Source organism: Trachinotus anak, unplaced genomic scaffold, assembly GCF_046630095.1.
Source record: "Trachinotus anak isolate AG129_WGS33_773 ecotype Australia unplaced genomic scaffold, CSIRO_AGI_Tana_v1 ptg000010l, whole genome shotgun sequence".
Classification (NCBI taxonomy): Eukaryota; Metazoa; Chordata; class Actinopteri; order Carangiformes; family Carangidae; genus Trachinotus; species Trachinotus anak.
The window spans coordinates 21,297,625-21,314,829 of record NW_027273861.1 but is presented as its reverse complement, the minus strand read 5'-3'; the positions used below and the strand labels follow the sequence as shown (position 1 = coordinate 21,314,829).

The following is a 17,205-nucleotide window of genomic DNA, read 5'->3' as shown; positions in this document are numbered from 1 at the left end:
AGAGTTTAACACGCTTATGTTTAGCAGGTTAGATGTTTCTCGTGTTATCTTAGTTTAGCGGGTTAGCAAAACAAAGTACAGCTGAGGCTGATGGGAAAGTCATTCGTTTTTCAGGTATTTAGTTCCATGTAAAAATACTTGACAGTTTAAAAATTTCACCTGGTGCTCCACAAAAAGTGGGGGGATCACAAAAGTTTATTAAATTCATCTTTGAGGACCTTGAATGTCTGTTCAAAATTCCATGGCGATCCATCAGTTGGTTGTTTAGATAGTTCGGTCTGGCACAAAGTGGTGGACCAACCAAGGGATCGACATCACCATTCACGAAAGGCTGTAAACATGTTACATTTATACAATATGGATTGTATTGTCAGTTAGTGTCAAACTGATTTTCCTATTCATTATAAACATCCCAATTTAAAGGAAATTACACAGAAGCGCCACTTCAAAGATGAACCAGGCCCCAAAATGTATTGCCTCTAATTTGTATGACAGCAAGTACCACTTTTAACTTGAACTCCCCCTGTGTTGTAATTAATCAGCGAGCACATGAAAGAGGACAAAACGGCTGACGGAGCAGTGCGGAAATAGGAAAGGTCAGGTAGCAGAGACGGAGCACAGAGAGACAAAAAGACAAGGGAGATGGGCAGTTACGCTGGCGTACAGCAGGGCGAATGTCGTCAGAAACTGGGAGGCAAGAAACCAACTGGGGAAGAAGGGTGAGGAGTTCAACAAGGAAACATAAATATTTGATCAAGGCCAGATTGACAGGCGAACAAAGGGCACAGAGAGCATTGCCTCTAAAAGGATACCTTTCCCACAGAGCAGAGAGGGCGTCTGGGTCACGCTGGCTTTCTCTATACTGTATGCCTATTATGCTTTATGGTGGGAGCTGGACATTTACAATGGAATAAATCAGAACCAGCTACTGTGTGGTAAGAAATTAGACCTCACTAATTCAATCTTTATGAGAATGGGTAATATTTTATGTTAAGGAAAAAAACTCACATTTCTGACTTACATTTGTCTGGTGGCCAGAAACACAAAGCTAATATTGCAACTTGTCTGTTGGATGTGTAAAAAAAGCAACTAACTAACACATTGGCCATAAAAACTATGAGATGTTAACACATCAAAGTGGCCCCGGTTGGCCACAAGTTGAATTTGATTTGTTGCAAAAACACACATTATCCCATTAATTTCACAAAATGTATATAGTAAAACATAACATGTAATACAAATAACACATTTAAAGTAATACAATTTCTCATCAAAAACAAGGACTTTGAGTTATCACAACAAGTTTCAGGTCACACTATGTGCCCACATGTGCAAACACACACACACGAAAGGGGTACAGCTGCTATGATACCTGCTCCCGAAAAACAAATTCTTCATTGTCCTGCAACACAAGTAAACATCCAAACAGCGAGTCCATGACCTTGCAGAGGGCTGCAGCTGATTTTATTTTAAATTATCTTGGCTGTTATGTTGCAACCCAAGAGCCCAATATCCACCTATCAAAGGGCTTCAATGTCTATTTTTAAATTACGACTCAAGACCTGCCAAACACTTGTCAGGCATATGGGGCCTCTGAGGCACCTGTCATCACGCTAAAACTATTTCAGTCTGTTAAAAAGCAACAGAAAACAAACATGCTTATGTCTTGGGAGCGAAGGCGTTCTGCAGCCAAGAACATGAATTTTATTCTTTTTACTCTGGCTGTGCCTAGAAGCCTGGCACAATGCCGAGGCTGTGCCCTTTTGTCCCGTTTTATTTACTGATACTCTGGGACTGCACGAGAACACAGCTTTCCTCTCGGAGCAGGCTATTATCACATGTATTTCATGTTTTCACGCCCGCTCATCAGATTATTTTCCAATGCAGAAGTCTTTGAAGATGATATCCAGGATCTCCTCTGCCCCTACCCGTCCAGTGATCCGGCCCAGGCTGGTGAGAGCCAACCGGACACCCTCGGCTGCCAGAGCGAGGTCGGCATCTTGGTACCACTGGTACTGAGCCAGGGCCGCCACGCACTGCTGCAGGTGGGCCCTGTGGCGGGCCTGGGTCAGGGTGGGGGCACCAGACAGAGGGTCGCCACACCTAGAGAGGAAGTTAGAGAACGGAATGTATCAGAGCAATAAAATTCTCATTATTTTGTGCTTTATTTTGTGTTTTTGGTCTAGAAAGACTCTTAGTTTTGGTATTAATCAGTTATAACTAAAAACAATGAAAACAATGAAAACAATGGGTCCTAAAAACACACAAACCGTGCGCTGTGAGGCAGATGCTGCATAAAGTTTTATGTACCTAATGTCCATTTTCATGTGTTCGCTTTAGTAATATCATGTCATGTTTTATCATTTTAATGACACAAATTTGATTGTAATGACTGACTCACCGAGAGCACACACAGTATTCACAATTGGACAAAAGCACTTTTAGGACGCATACAGATACTTTTTAAAGCCTGTCATAACCAATGGCTCTTAAATATTGATCCATACTGTCATTTTATTTTAGGTCAAATGCATCACATGTCCTGCAGAAGAAATCAATTGACTGTTCTGATGGAACTGTTAAATGAAACATGTAGCCCTAGCACAACATGATTAAGTATTGCTACTTACAGAGTTTTGACGCTGCTGTGCAGCACTGTGAGGAAGTCCTGCAGTCCCTCATTAGTGTGACAGGAGATCAGACAGACAGGAGGAAATCCATAGACCTGTCTCAACTCTCTGTCCAGCTTCTGTCTCTGATCTTCAGGCAGCAGGTCAGTCTTATTCAGCACCAGGAGACACCTGTCTGCAGGAAATACTATCACAAATAAAGAACAGAAAATTCTAATGAGTCTAAATGATAACGATACAAGAGCTTAAAAGTAAATTGTTCATTTTCCACAGCACAAAGTCACCACAGTATTTTCTGCAGGGTTTAAAAGGTTGTAAATCAACACCAAAGACTCAACTATTCCTCCCTCAGCACTGAGATTTCTATTTGATTATTCTTAATAATTTAAAACTCACTTTCCAGCCTGTACTCTCTGACCTGGATTATCCTCCACCCAAGCATTTCATCCTGCAGGATGGAGCTGTAAGCGTGTGACTGCTGCCACAACACACTGCATCCCAGAGCCAAAAAACAACTGAGCAGTTTAACTTCAGGTTATGATATGATTCCACTTAAAATGAGAGTTTTATTATCATTATTATTATTGCTATGATACCTGTCTCAGGCTGCTCCTGGGTGGCCAGCACGCTCCTCAGCTGTTCCTGAAGGCAGGCTGTAGCCTGCTGAGCATCAGTGGGGAGGTGAGCACAGTCCACAACCACCAGGGTCAGATCTGCCTGCTCCACCCTGAAAACAACACAGCAGACACAGATGCACATTTTGACTTGGAATTAATTGTAATTGTTAATTAATAATAACAATATTTCTATCATGAGTGTAGTACTTTTTAAAATCTTTCACTCACACACTTAAAATCAGCTTCAATTTCAAGCCAGGAGATTAGTGTACGGATTGGAGCACTGAAGTCATACTGATGATATGAGACTAGATATTATTTCTAATTATGATTTGTATGATACACCTGCTGTCTTTTTCTCAACTAAAGGCTGCAAAATAGTTGAATGGCAGTTTCCTAAATGCATTCAAATGGGTAACATAAATACTTACGTCTACCTTCTTAGCCATTATATCTAAATTACTTTTTCTTTTTTTTTTTTTTTTTTTATAATTAAAGACATTATTCCATTTTTTGGATCATGGAAAAGACGTCAGTGGCTGTCAAAGACACCAGTAAGATTTTTATATTGACATGGGTAAATTTTCTACTCCACAACCTAGTAGGACTGTTATAATACTGAGAGCAGTGTCCTGAGAAACACAGTCTTACTGGATTTTCCAGTGACTGCAGCAGGTTGTTCACCAGTGAGACATCTAAGAGCAGAGGCTTGGCTCTTTGTTGCTTTGCTTTAGATAAAGAATGTGCAGTAAGTTCCGCATACAGTATAAATAACTGTAAACAACATATCTTTGATTAATTTACCTAAATGTACTCTGTGCACTCCAGCACCTCTGTCCCACTGTGAGGTTGCAGCAGTAGCAGCAGCTGCGGATGCTTGTACTTACTATGTCCTTCCTGTAGTGACCCAGGTCACAAGCCTCTGACCCGCTCCTTGCACAAAAAGTTCCCTATAGAACGCAAACTGCCCACCCTTCCTACACACTTAACTAAAACAAACAGTAAAAGAATTACAGAATATTCGCCTTGAAAATTATATTTTTGAATCAGATTTTCATGTTTATATTGATATTTTTCACCTGTTTCTGCAGCTATTCACCAAATAATTTTGAGATAGTCATATTATATATAATATATACATATTATATAAGTAAATATTTAAAATTAATTACAGCACGTTCAACAGCATTATTTCCAACTGAAAAAGTAGGGTTCCGCTACATCTCCCTCTTCTCTACCAATTAACAAATTTCATTGGTACTGGTTCAGTGTAGCAATTTAACACCTCATTGCTGTGTCTGATGCTTTTCTATCTGCCAAGGACACAACGACTTTGGGAAATATTTAGCATTTGTCGTTTTTGCCATGAAAAGCGTCCTCTATCGTACTTTATTCTGATTATTTACTGGATTCCTTACGTTCTATAGCTTGAAGTCTTTCAGCCAAGTATCAGCAACACACTGTATTGGTCACACACTAAAATTTATATAAAAGTCTGTCTTTTTTTTTTTTTTTTAACTTGGAGCTGTTTTACTTTTACAGCTGCTACATTTATGTAGTTTCCATCAAAGACAGGAAACTTTCACCTTTAAATCAATAAATAACTAATGTGTGGGTGTGTTATTAGGCTGCTCCTTCTGCTCTCTAATACCAAAATCATGTATGTGTATCAAAGATGATTTAATAGTGTGTGTGTGTGTGTGTGTGTGTGTGTGTGTGTGTGTGTGTGAGTGAGTGAGCAGCCCGTCCCATCTTCTGCTTGTGTGTTCGCCTGTTTGTAGAAGATAAAGTGGTGACGACAAGTCCTGCAAGTTGTGCTATTCTTCCCTGGTGTAAACAGTGGAAGCAGCTGTTAGTGAATGACCATATATGTCCATTCTCCACATCTCAAATGTAGAACTTCTCAATAGTAAAAACTCTACAACGAGGAAAGGTGGCTCTTCATTACGCAACCTCCTGAGTGTGTTTGTCCCGTGTTTGTCCCACGTATTTATAACTGTGGCTCAGCAATAATATAAACTCTGGAGGTTACCTAGACATTACAAAAATATGGCACGATGTACAGGGCAAAAGCAATGACTTATTTCTTCCTCTCTTTGTTTTCAGTGACATGCTCCATTGGTCCCCAGACTAATTTGTTCTGTGTTATATTATATACATGCAAACAGTCGCTGAGGTAGCAAAGCTGTGCTCTACACATACTGCTGAACTGCTATTCTTTATCCTGAAGTCAAACATTCACAATACTAGCCTTAATTTCTTAGGATTGTTGATCTGCTTGATCTAAATCTTGAAAGAAAAAATTCTTTTTTTTTTTTTATTTTTTTTATTTGCTTCCACTCCTTACCTTTCCCGAGCTCGGCGGACCCCCTCTCTCTCCACCAGGTCTGGGCTGTCTCTGAGGCCAGCTGTGTCACTTAAAAGGACAGGGAAGCCACCGATGTCCAGTGCTGTCTCCACTACGTCCCTGGTTGTCCCAGCGATGGGAGACACTATGGCAGCAGGTCTCTGGCCTGGATATAAACAGGTTAAAGGATAAGGCTGGAGGTAGTCTGTTGCTTTCTCAATGTCAACAAATCCCGTGAAAAGGCCATAATCAACAATGTATTAGTCCATGTTATGTGCCAAAGTGTTGTGTTATGTGTTTGTGTGTGTATATATGCGTGCTGGTATGTCCTCTGCCCTCCCCTCTTCTCCAGCAGGTGAACCGGCACGGCTGTCCCTGGTTTCACATTCAGAGCCCAGAGTACAGAGGAGGAGTGAGGAGGCCTGGACGGTGCCACAGTGGGCCATTTTGGTAGCTGAAGGGCTGCATGCGTGTGTTCACAGTGATAGCAGAGATAGTGCTAAGCTTGTTCATCGATATTCATACCAGTTACTGGTTGGTTTTGGTTTCCACTCTTTTGTCCAAGTGCTCCCCTGTCAGTTTTCTTTTGTAGTTTTGTAATAATTAACAAATTCCTCTTTTCTCTTCCGATTCTGTTTTCCTGATTTTTTTCTTCTTGCCCGGTACTTTTATTTAATTTATTGTTACTTCCCTCATCCCTGGATTTATAGAGGGAGCGTAACAGTACATCTCTCAAAACTGCCTCACTTCCCTTGGTTGTCAGACCCACGGTGATTCATTCCTACTAAAGACATAAATCTTAAAAAAAAAAAAAAAAAGTTCAAGTATATACAACTTCATTTTGAAAAAGGATGTTTTATTCCCAAAACAGCAAGGCTCTGTTATTTTTAGCATATATTAGAAGACCAAGATTTGTTTGGGACTATTTTCAGCCTCAGAATAATACACACATTGTGCTCTAGTGAGTATTTCCAGCAGGTCAGTGTAAGCTCAAAACAACAGTGTCCATGTTACTAATAATGAAGGAACATTTCTCCTGGTGCAACATTGTGTCTCATTGGCACGTTATTAATTTTTTGTGTATTACGATAGAGCTCTAGGACACTGAGCAAAAATCCATATTTGACACTGGCACTGGTGATTAGTCCAGTGTTGGTTTTAGTTTTTTTATGGAATTTGCTAACAATATGAAAAATATAGAATATCACAATAGTTATCCATAAAGACCTGATGGTGTTCCTGATGGTGAACAATTAACAAAGCTGAAGAATTGTTTACTTTATGTTTATATTTATCACATTCATTTTAATCGGTTCAAAGAATTTGTAAACGCTGGTGTCAAAATCTCAAAACAGGAAATGACTTGATAAGGGTCTTTTTCTTCTCTTGATTTTAAAAGCCAAGATGTAAGTAGCGTTTTTTCTTCAGTATGTTGTGCTTTTATGCACATTAAGAAACAAGGAAGGATTTTTCTGTGATTACTGAATAACATCTGTGTCTATAACTACTAAGGGTCTGCATCCATCCAAAGACAACAGGGGATCTTTTCAGTCATCTTTTCTTTATTCTTTATTTAGGAATTTCAGGAGTTGACCATCCCAATGAATCCGACGTCACGGAACACTGACAGCTCATTATTACTTATCAGTGTTGTCAAGAAGACTAATCAGAACAGGAAAGGATAACAGGATTTTATCTTAAATTTGATAAATACCCCTATTATTCTGATAGGAAGCTGTGAGGAACCACAGCTAGTCTAGTTTATATGATGTGACCGTTAATGATTTCAGGATGCAATATCATAAACACATGAAACCTTAAACTATAAACAACAAGGGTTTCATTTGGCTGAGACCAAATGACTCTAGAAACATGAGGAGAAGGGAATTAGAATGAGAGAACTTAAATTCTGCAACATCAAAGAAAATATTGAGTGTTTGCTTATATATTTATATGCAGATTATATAGTAACTTTTGTAGACCGTAACTCAAATGCCATCTGGATCACGACAAGAATCAGAACATTTGTAATTCACGTGTCCAAGAGCAGGGTCAACTGTTCACACATGGTGTTCTGTGGCCATTATCAGATTATATTCCTGCACTATGAAGACATTATTATAATATGCACAACAGTTGGGATCGATGTCTTACATGGAAACATTTGTCCTCTGATAGTAACATTTAGGAAAATACAAGAAGTTGGAATTAGCAGTTTCAAAAACAATCTCACCACGCAGTCCATTAGAAGCTTTGATGCTGGAGTTTCCATCATATGGCCCAAAAGTGCTAAGAAAGATGGGAATTTGAACATCTGCAATTCCAAGACAACTGGGCATGTGATTTGACAGAAAGCTCCAGAACAGCTACTAATGGACATTGACATGAGGCTGTTTTGTTAACCCCCCGTCTACTTTAACACTGTCTTATTTCTGACTGCTGCTTGTTCTTTAGATTTGTCACCCCTGCCTTGTCAACCACACATATTTCCACACAGTATTTGCATATAACTTTCAAAAAATGTTATGAGTCTACGCTGCTTATATCTGACAGCAGTAGGATTCAACAGTAAGGTCTGAATTTACAAGATAGTGAGTCATATTTTTCATATTAATCGCTTCACAGTGTGTGTGTGTGTGTATGTGTGTTTGTGTGTGAGTGTGTTTTTTGGGTTCTCTTACAGAGTGCATTAAGTAGGCTACTTTTCCCTGCGTTAGTAGCTCCCGCGATGACCACCTGAACTCCGCTGCGAAGCCGCTCGCCCCTCCTCTCATCTTTTAGGTGTCGCTCCATCTCTGCCCGTAAATTGCACACTGATCTGTCGACTGCGGGGGGTGAGAGGCAGACAGAGGAGAGGAACAGGACATGACGAAGGTTTCATGTACAACAACCAACTCTGATGGCCTTGTTAAAGGAATTTCTGCCCTTTGAAGGAAAAAGGCCAGAGGGAGGTCTGACACCCTTCGTCTGGATAAAAAATGGGTCATGGACTTGTCTCTTTCCGCAGTAGACTAAAGCGGAAAAATGTTTTTGACAATACAATACGTCAACAATAAATAATTTTTCTGAAAGTGAATAAATCTAACGTCTTAAAGATCCTGACTGTATAAAGCACATTAAATGCATTAAAAGGGGAATGACTTTTCAAATTCAGGAAAACTTCAGATATGGCATAAAATATGTATCTTGCTGTATCTTTGCAGGTGGCAATGGAAAAGTATTTATGCCAGATTTTCTATTTTTGGGTCTCAGTTTATTATTATTTGCTGCTCGGAGGCGTGAGCCAATGTTCCCTGCCACCAAAACAAACTAGTTCCCAGGCTTTATTGTGTTGAAACTTCGCAACATCTGAGGCTCTCTGAAAAGCTCTGCCAGTGCCAGACAGCAGGCGACAGACTCAGGGGGGACGTCCACACACACACACACACACACACACACACACACACACACACACACACACACACACACTCACACACACACACACACACACACACACACACTCACACACACACACACACACACACACACACACACACACACACACACACACACAGTGAGCATGGGAAACCTGGGCACACAGTTGGGCTGCAGACTGTGCTGCTGACAGCACTATTCCTGTGAGTGACATGGCAGGTTGCCTTTGAAGGTAAGACGAATGCCTCTACTGTCCCCCCGGCCTTCTATCCACACTTCCTAAAGGAAATTGCCTTTTGAGCAGTTTGATGTCTATGGATTCTCCCTACTGCGCAGCAAACTCACACGATGGCAACTGAAGATCCAAACAGGAAAGCCGCAGGACTCCTCTCTCTTTAGAGAGAAACACAGCCCTCAGACCCCAGCGCCTCCCTCTAAAACCCCAGGGATGACTGTCCTGTTATTCTGCTCCAACACAGAGGACAAAGTACATACATACCTTGGTTTAAGACCCCATCCTCAATGAGCTCATCCTCACTGAAGTCGATGAAGGCCTCGACATGAGCCAGACACTGTGAGAGATGCAAAACAGAGAGGAGAGATGAGAAGAGGCTGAAATCCATGTGCACATGGAAAACATCAATTAAATTTTAAGCTCAATATTTTATATTCATACTGTTCAGTTTATTTGTGTGTTGAAATGTTGAAAGGCAAACAGCAAAATATCAGAAAATATAATAAATAAAAAAAAAAGAAAAATCAGAAATCAGAATTTTTCAGAGCCCAAGGTGACATTGTTAAATTATTAATGTTGTACAACCAAGAGTCCAAAATTTCACTTTACAATAATGTAAATTAGAGAAGAGCAGCAAATCATTGTATTTGAGAACCTTAAACAAACACATATTTGGCATTTATCCTTATAAATGACTGATGATTTCTCCATTATTAAAATTCCTGACTAATCAATCAATCAATCAGTAAATTGTTTATGCACTATTTTGATAAAGTATCTGACATGGGCCTGCTCTTTTCCCACAACTAATATCATATCATGTAAATTTAAAAGTCTTGCTGTTACTTTACGTCATTGCCACTTTTTTAAGATTGATCTAAATCTAGAATAGAGAGCAACATTGTATGAACCACAGCACCGATCAGTATCTTGATTGACACTGCAGAACATAAACACAGTAGTGGTATAGCTGCACAAAAACAGGAAGCGTCCAATTCCCATACTTTAATCCTTTCACAAAAGTGGGAAGCCACCGGTTAAAAAAGCCGCATTGTTTGGGTGTCAGACGAGGGTTTGACCCATAGCATCATACAGAAGGTATACTTCTGATTACCTAGATTCCCAGAAATCTCAATACAAAATAAAAGCACATTCAAATTGTTTCTAGGAACTATCTTAAAAAAGCTGCTGACAAGTAGCTTAACAGAGTTTCTCAAGGGAGAACACCTGGACCGGTTAGTCTGATCTGGTGCCAAAGTGTCACTGATCTATATTCTCCACAACAGTTCAGAGTAGAGGAGGGTTTGGCTTGAATCCACTGAGTCGAAGCGTTCATATGCGGTCAGTGACCTGCTGCTCTGACCTACCTCAACAAGATGTGAAAGGTAAACTCAACCTCTGTCAGGATTAATTGTAAATAAGACGACCTAAGGTCACATACGGCAACACATCAGAGTAAGCAGCCTATAGCTGAGCGGGAAGTCTTATTAATGAGCGTAAAGCTACAACAGTTTACTGCAAGAAAGGTGCATTTCCTAAACAAACTTATATGCAGAACGTTTGCACAAAATACAGGCAAGAAAAACAATGTTATTTTCTCCATCAGAAAAGTTCAAGTTTGACTGAAAGAAGTCTCTGAACTCTTTGGTTAAACCATCACGTGGTGCAGGAAAACCATGTGTTTTGGTCTGATCATTAAAATTGTATGACACACTACAAGCTGTATGGAGCATTCAGCAACAGCAAGGTCACAAATGCCTAATGTGAATTTTACAGTTGCATTGATCCTTCCTTCATTTTAATCTGTCTTAACGTCAAGACTGAGTGAACTTTGTTTTTTTCACCTACCTGTATGCACAGTATAAAGGATACTGTATGAACAAGAAAAATGGTACTGCTGCAAAGGGCATATCAAAATATTGATTGAGTGCCTGCTTGGTATAATTCATCCTAAATCCATACAAAACAATGTAAAGCCAGATGCTGAGAAATAGAAAAAAAACATGAACTGGTTGTCACTTGAGTGAAGGTGGAACAGCAGTATGTTCCAGTACAGAGGATGCTTTTTAAAACTTGTTCTTTGAAAGCCAAAAATAGAGATGCAACTATGAATGCTTAGTAGCTGCGCCTCTCAGGAAAGTCCAAATTAACAGCTCAACAATGTCTCAGCAGCAGTGACTCAGTTCTGATGCCAAGACAGTAAAAAATTACACAACTCACAAAACATTTCTAAGTGTTTCTAAGTCACAGTGCTGGCCAGAGATCAGCCACCTCAACAATCACATAATAACAGCAACGTCCTATGACCTTTCATAACAAATTAAGGAAAATGAAGTAGTTTGGTTCAGCAGTACTAGTAGGGAACAAACATTATGGTTGCAGAAAAACCTTCTCTAACTAACTAAACATTAATTATATTTTAGGGTTTACTGGAAGCAATGTAAAAATATGGTTTACAATTATATGATCAACTACATTTTACTGTTAAAACCACTGTACTTAGTTACTACTAATAGTGGTAGCAATAATAGTAGTATCCCATTCAATGTAATATACCAAAAAAAAAAATAAAAAAAATCAAAAAATACTACCCAGTCTAAGTTGTTAGGCTGGTTGAATAGCGTAGTAGACTTAAAATTATATTTGTATATAAAATAGACCTTAATTGATGAAGTATCAGGATGTTAACTGTGTGAAATTACATCCACTTTATTTATTTTTTCCTTTTGACTTGATTGTATTTTTTCCTTACGATTTTTTGTTTTGTTTTGTTTTATTTCTTTTTTTCATTGTTTTTCCTTTTTTTTAAATTCAGTGTTGACTAGGATTTAAGGCGAGTGTCCACATGTGCCATACATATTAGTATTCTGATTCTCAGTATTGAACAGAAAACACACGTAATACACGTGCCATGGTCACATAAAAACAGGAAGCCTCAGATTCCCATAAGTTAATCCATCTACAGTGTGGTTCAAAAGCAGCTGCAGAGATACAAAAAAAACAGAAAGCATTGTTTGGGTGTGAAACTGCTGAGGCCTGACCTACAGCACAGTGCAAACAGGTTCTTTCCAAACACTGTTTCTGGAGAAATGCCAGACATGAACATGGACAAAGTCTCTCCAGGGAGAGCTCCGGGATTTCGGCTTGTTTCTGCTGTCGAGCAAACGCAGAATAGGATAGAACATTGTTTTTCAATAGGAATATCTGAAGGCCCATGTTCACCTGTCAGTTCAAAGACGAGGTCTGGCTGGATTTGAGTCACAATTAGATCAAAAGGCGGTCAAGGTCGAGATCGTACACAAACAGGTTTCTAGAACGCAATGAATGAGCAAAAAAGTACACCAAACATCAATAAAATTTATCTGACATTACATCTTGGAGCATCAGATACCAAGAGATCTGGCACAAGACAATCAAATATTAAAATTTCAATTCAACAGTCCAGATGAAAACCTCTGTTTGCCTGTTTTCCTGCCTATCATGTATGAAAACCTCTGTCTACACCACCAGCCTCTTACAACCAGACAACCTACCCGTTTCAGTTTGTGGCTCCAGTCCTGATAGAGGCGTCCCAGTTCCCCTGACATCTGCCTGAGAGCCTGTCTCCTCTGGGCCTCTGTCTCAGCGTGGATCAGATCCCCGAGTCCTTCCACCTTCAAGTGGCATTATAATAGTTAATATTCCAGTACAGCAAAACTAACTATCATGCATTATGACACTGCAATATGTGTATTCATATATTTACTGCAATAACATTTTTTATTTAACTGTATGAGTTCTGTTTCTTTCTCTAATTACATGATTTTATAAAGTTTTATACTCTTTTTTACCCAGGGACCATTTCTGCCTCCTTGATGGGATTTTTAAAAAAAGCATTTTAATCATTTTGGTAGAAATGTTATTGAACTGTAAAAACACATTTGCATTTGATAAATAAAAACTCAATTTACTGTGTACTGCTAAAATTTAATCATGAGATACTGTACACAAAATATCCAGAACAGCTACGTAAGGCTGCATATTTGGCTGCTCAATATAAGAATTAAAATTTTTCACTGTTGACATTTTGTGAACTTGTAATCCCTCAGTGTGTCTGACCCTGTTTATTCCACAGTTACCCTGTGAATTTCCTCTGAGGAGCTCTTAATACAAAAACCTGCACTAATCTGTCTGCATGTTTTAACATGTTCTTCTTGACCTACCTCTGTTAAACCCAGTTTCCCTGCTTGAAAGGCCCTCCGCGTGAACTCTCCAGCTTCAGCAGGCCTCATGCCAGGCACACTTCCTGAGAAACACACACACACACACACGCAGCATACAAACATGAAAAAATGTTTGAGGCACGAGGAGGGCATACATCATGCACACCAAGCGCACACACAAACAGAGGACGGACAAACACAGGGTCAATGTGTCACTCAGGGTTCAACTGAAATGAAAACAGGCACAACTATGCAGGTTAAAGAGGTTAAATTTTCAATGTTTACGCAACCATTTTTCAAGTCTCATCAGAAGGACACACAATGGTGAGCACAAGACCATTTGGCAAATGGAGGTCAAGATCTGTTAACTAGAGAAAAATATTCTGTTTTACACCCTGCTGCCTGATTATCATCTCACCAGCAAAATCTGCCTCTTGATTAAAAAAAAAGAAAAAAAAAAGAAAAAAAAAGAAATCAAAAACTGTCTCATACATCACTGTAATGTTTTGCTATTAAACTGTTCCCAATTTGAGAAAAGCTTATATTAAATGATGACATGCTTTAATTAACACTTGTAATTTATACAACACTGCCCTCTAGAAAGTCAGTGGGAGAACTGCACCAAAAATATTACTAGTCAATCACAGGGGGACTGCCACGCTTGCCAAGGTGCATCTTAGAAACGGGAACGCATGTGTCAGTTTTCTCCTTTAAGTCGCAGTGATGGACATGACTCAACAAGCTACTGTGCTTAGATTTTTTTATCCAGGCTTAGAGCTTGGGAAGTCAAGGCTATGAAGCCATAAACACGCTGCAAAGTAATGATGCACCAAATGAGACAGTAAATTTGTGTGTTACACTGCATTATATCAAGTTGTATAGCACTATATCTGTTTGACATCCGGATGTTACCTAGAGCCTGTAGGACAGCAGTAATAACAGCGGGGCCACCATGGATGTGGAACTCCACACTGTCCTCTCCTGTGAAACTGTGAGGAGCTGATGGCACGAACACAAGAGAAACAACAACATACAACATACAATGAAATAGCTTGTGGGTTAGGTTCTCCCTCAGAGATGGGATTTAACATTATTATTCAGCAATGAAGCTGGTTTGGTTTTTGTAAGGAAGGCGCTCACATGGGGCCGTTTGCAAAATGGTTTGTACTTTATTCCTTCCGTCACTAGTGAACAGAGCTTTTACACCATTTACTACTAATCAAGCGTGTTTTATGTAACTGTTACATTCAGCATGGTATAAAAATCAAGTGTCGACACTTGGAAAGTTGCTTGAGATATTTTAAGTTTAACATTCATAGCTTCCCTTAATAAATTAATATGTGATGCAAGACAACTTCCAATATAAGAACACCCTATGGATTGTGTGTGTGTGTGTGTGTGTGGTCCAAGGGAACAGACCTGGAAACCAGAGGACAAGTCCACGATCCAACACTTCTTTGGCTTGAGGGTCTGTGATGCTGCGTAACATGGCAGTGCGTGGAGGAGGTAGGCTGTGTGTGAGCCCTGTCATACACCTCAGTGCTGTAGCTGATGCTGGACCACTGACTCGCACCACAGCCACCCCACACCTGCCGTGGCCCGATGACAATGCAAATATTGTGTCAGCATCAGCCAGTCCAGCTGGGACTCCATCACAGGTGGACAGGAGTCTGCACGGTGGAGTTCCTCTGCTGGAGATAAGGGAATGATAAGACACACTGTAACCTCTGATTATATGTTTGACTAATTATCACATATAGTCTACGATGATGTTTTTTGTCTGCATGAGCATCCTTCACAGTGTATGTGACAAATCTGTATAGTGTGGTAATAAAATAAAACAGACAAATGGTAATAAAAAGTTGGCAGACAAACAAAAATAAAACTGAACACATCAACAAATAATACTGTTTATTAAAAAAAAAAATGTATACTTGCATAGAAAAAACTAAAAAATAAGATGCACTAGATAAGATAAATAGAGGAGTAACAAAAAAAAGTCTTAATATATTTTATCAGCTGATTGGGGGTAAAGAAAAAAAAAGCTTTTCTCATTTTATAAAGCGTTTAAAGGTTTTAATTTTTTTTTGTTAGCACTGTTATTTATTGATGTAATCAGACATCTGGACTCATCTGAGTATCTTTTACTGCTGGTACTGCTCTTTCTCGGTTTCCACTCGGGTATATAGGCTACCAACCTAGAGAAAGAGATGAAACACGGGCCAGTAAACAGAAACTGAAGCAGACGCTTGGTAACAAACCTTATCTTAAGTGTGTGGACAGCAGCTCTCCAAATACCACGACAGAGAAATGGAAACATAATTAAAGCACTCTAATACTAAACGTTTCTCCTATGGCTGGTTTTAGAGACTGACACTGTAAAACAAGCTCTGTCCTTGACAAAGTCATTATGTTGCCCTCCCCCGCCTGTCGGCCTATGTCGGGGGAACCTGTGAACGTAAAGTCAGCGGGTAAATGGAGGCAATTGATTATCCGTGAATCTTTTCATTCTCTTTAAGGTCTTCCTTGTTGAACTCACGCCTCTCTCTTCTACCGTTTACATTCACCACGATGAGTCTGTTGCTCATTGTGATTGGTTAACGTTTTCCCCAACGGCCGCAGTTTCTGGAATCTCATTTGTTTATGACCTGTCGATCGCGACTAAGACCCGCCCACTGTGCACACTTAAATTAAGTCCGTGTAGCTACTGTTGCCCTTGACTTACATCTCTTACCGCCGTACTGCTATCTATCTATCTATCTATCGATCTATCTATCTATCTATGTATAAGACAGACCTGTTTCAACCTGCTTCTTCCTTAATATAATGTAGATCTTTTCATTGTTATTACTAAATCATTAAAAATAGATAACCACGTAACAGATCACGGCAAAAAGTGTGCTTTGTCACAGACAAAATTTTGGTGTCTACATTCAAGTCAGTGTAAATATGCTAATTTTGATTTGTGTTTGTCATTTCAAATACATTTTCAGGATACATTCAGAGGTGTTCATAATGTCACCTTGTCTATGTCAATGGATTTTAGAAGTAGTATAATGAAGTATAATGAAGTATAAAGAAGTATAATGCAACACAGTTCAGAATCAATCTACAGCCTCCAAAGTGATCATAGAGATGACACCTCTCTAAAACAGTTTCAACAAGGCTGTTTTAGGTGGTTGTCTTTAGTTAGGTGTACCTAAACATGTAACAGTGTGCTGTGTGTTAACTCATCTCTTTTTTTACTCTACCACAATGTTAATTTTCAAAAAGTTAAATTACCACTTATTGTTTTGCTGCTGTTGTTGTTGTTTTTGTTGTTTGTTTTTTTTTATGTCTTGTATTTCTTCATGGCTTAAACATCTTACATATGATAGATTATAAAGAGAGGTTATAGACTACATGTGCACAGCTGTGTGTGCCCCACTCCAGCTTCTTGCAGCTGTCAGCCTAGAGGGTGGTGAGTAAGCAAAATTTCTGCTCACATGTGAGGTGCTTCTGAGCTTTGAGCCATATGAATGGGGAGGGCTGCCAGCCTGCCTGTGTGACTGCCCAGTGAAACACAGCATCCAGGACAGCCAGCCAAGGAGATAGATTGTGTGAATGCTGAAGAGGCATGGCCTGAGGCCCAGGGAGCAATCTTTAACCTGGGATCTCAATAATTTATAGACCGCTCTGTATGTGCACAGAGCTTGACAGCTGCCACCTCACAGCTGTTGAGCACCATCAAAACACATTTGTAACTTCTGGCCGTAAAGAC

The 17,205-nt window shown here is 39.5% G+C and overlaps 1 protein-coding gene across 2 annotated transcripts; it reads right to left on the bottom strand.

Moving 5' to 3' along the window:
• Positions 1 to 449: 449 nt before the first annotated feature.
• Positions 450 to 16,015, bottom strand: gtpbp3 (GTP binding protein 3, mitochondrial). Of its 2 annotated transcripts, none has more exons than XM_071486126.1 (11): positions 15,707 to 16,015; positions 14,865 to 15,133; positions 14,358 to 14,444; positions 13,446 to 13,528; positions 12,777 to 12,896; positions 9,508 to 9,580; positions 8,276 to 8,419; positions 5,595 to 5,760; positions 3,227 to 3,357; positions 2,631 to 2,817; positions 450 to 2,103 (listed from the first exon to the last, which is right to left on the bottom strand). In XM_071486126.1, the coding sequence occupies exons 1-11, from the start codon at positions 15,763 to 15,765 to the stop codon at positions 1,872 to 1,874; spliced, it is 1,551 nt and encodes a 516-aa protein (XP_071342227.1). In that variant the 5' UTR covers positions 15,766 to 16,015; the 3' UTR covers positions 450 to 1,871. The 2 variants fall into 2 exon arrangements, with proteins under 2 accessions (XP_071342227.1, XP_071342226.1); XM_071486125.1 differs by having other exon boundaries at positions 1,733 to 2,103; positions 14,865 to 15,136; positions 15,707 to 15,995.
• Between the last annotated feature and the right edge of the window lie 1,190 nt (positions 16,016 to 17,205).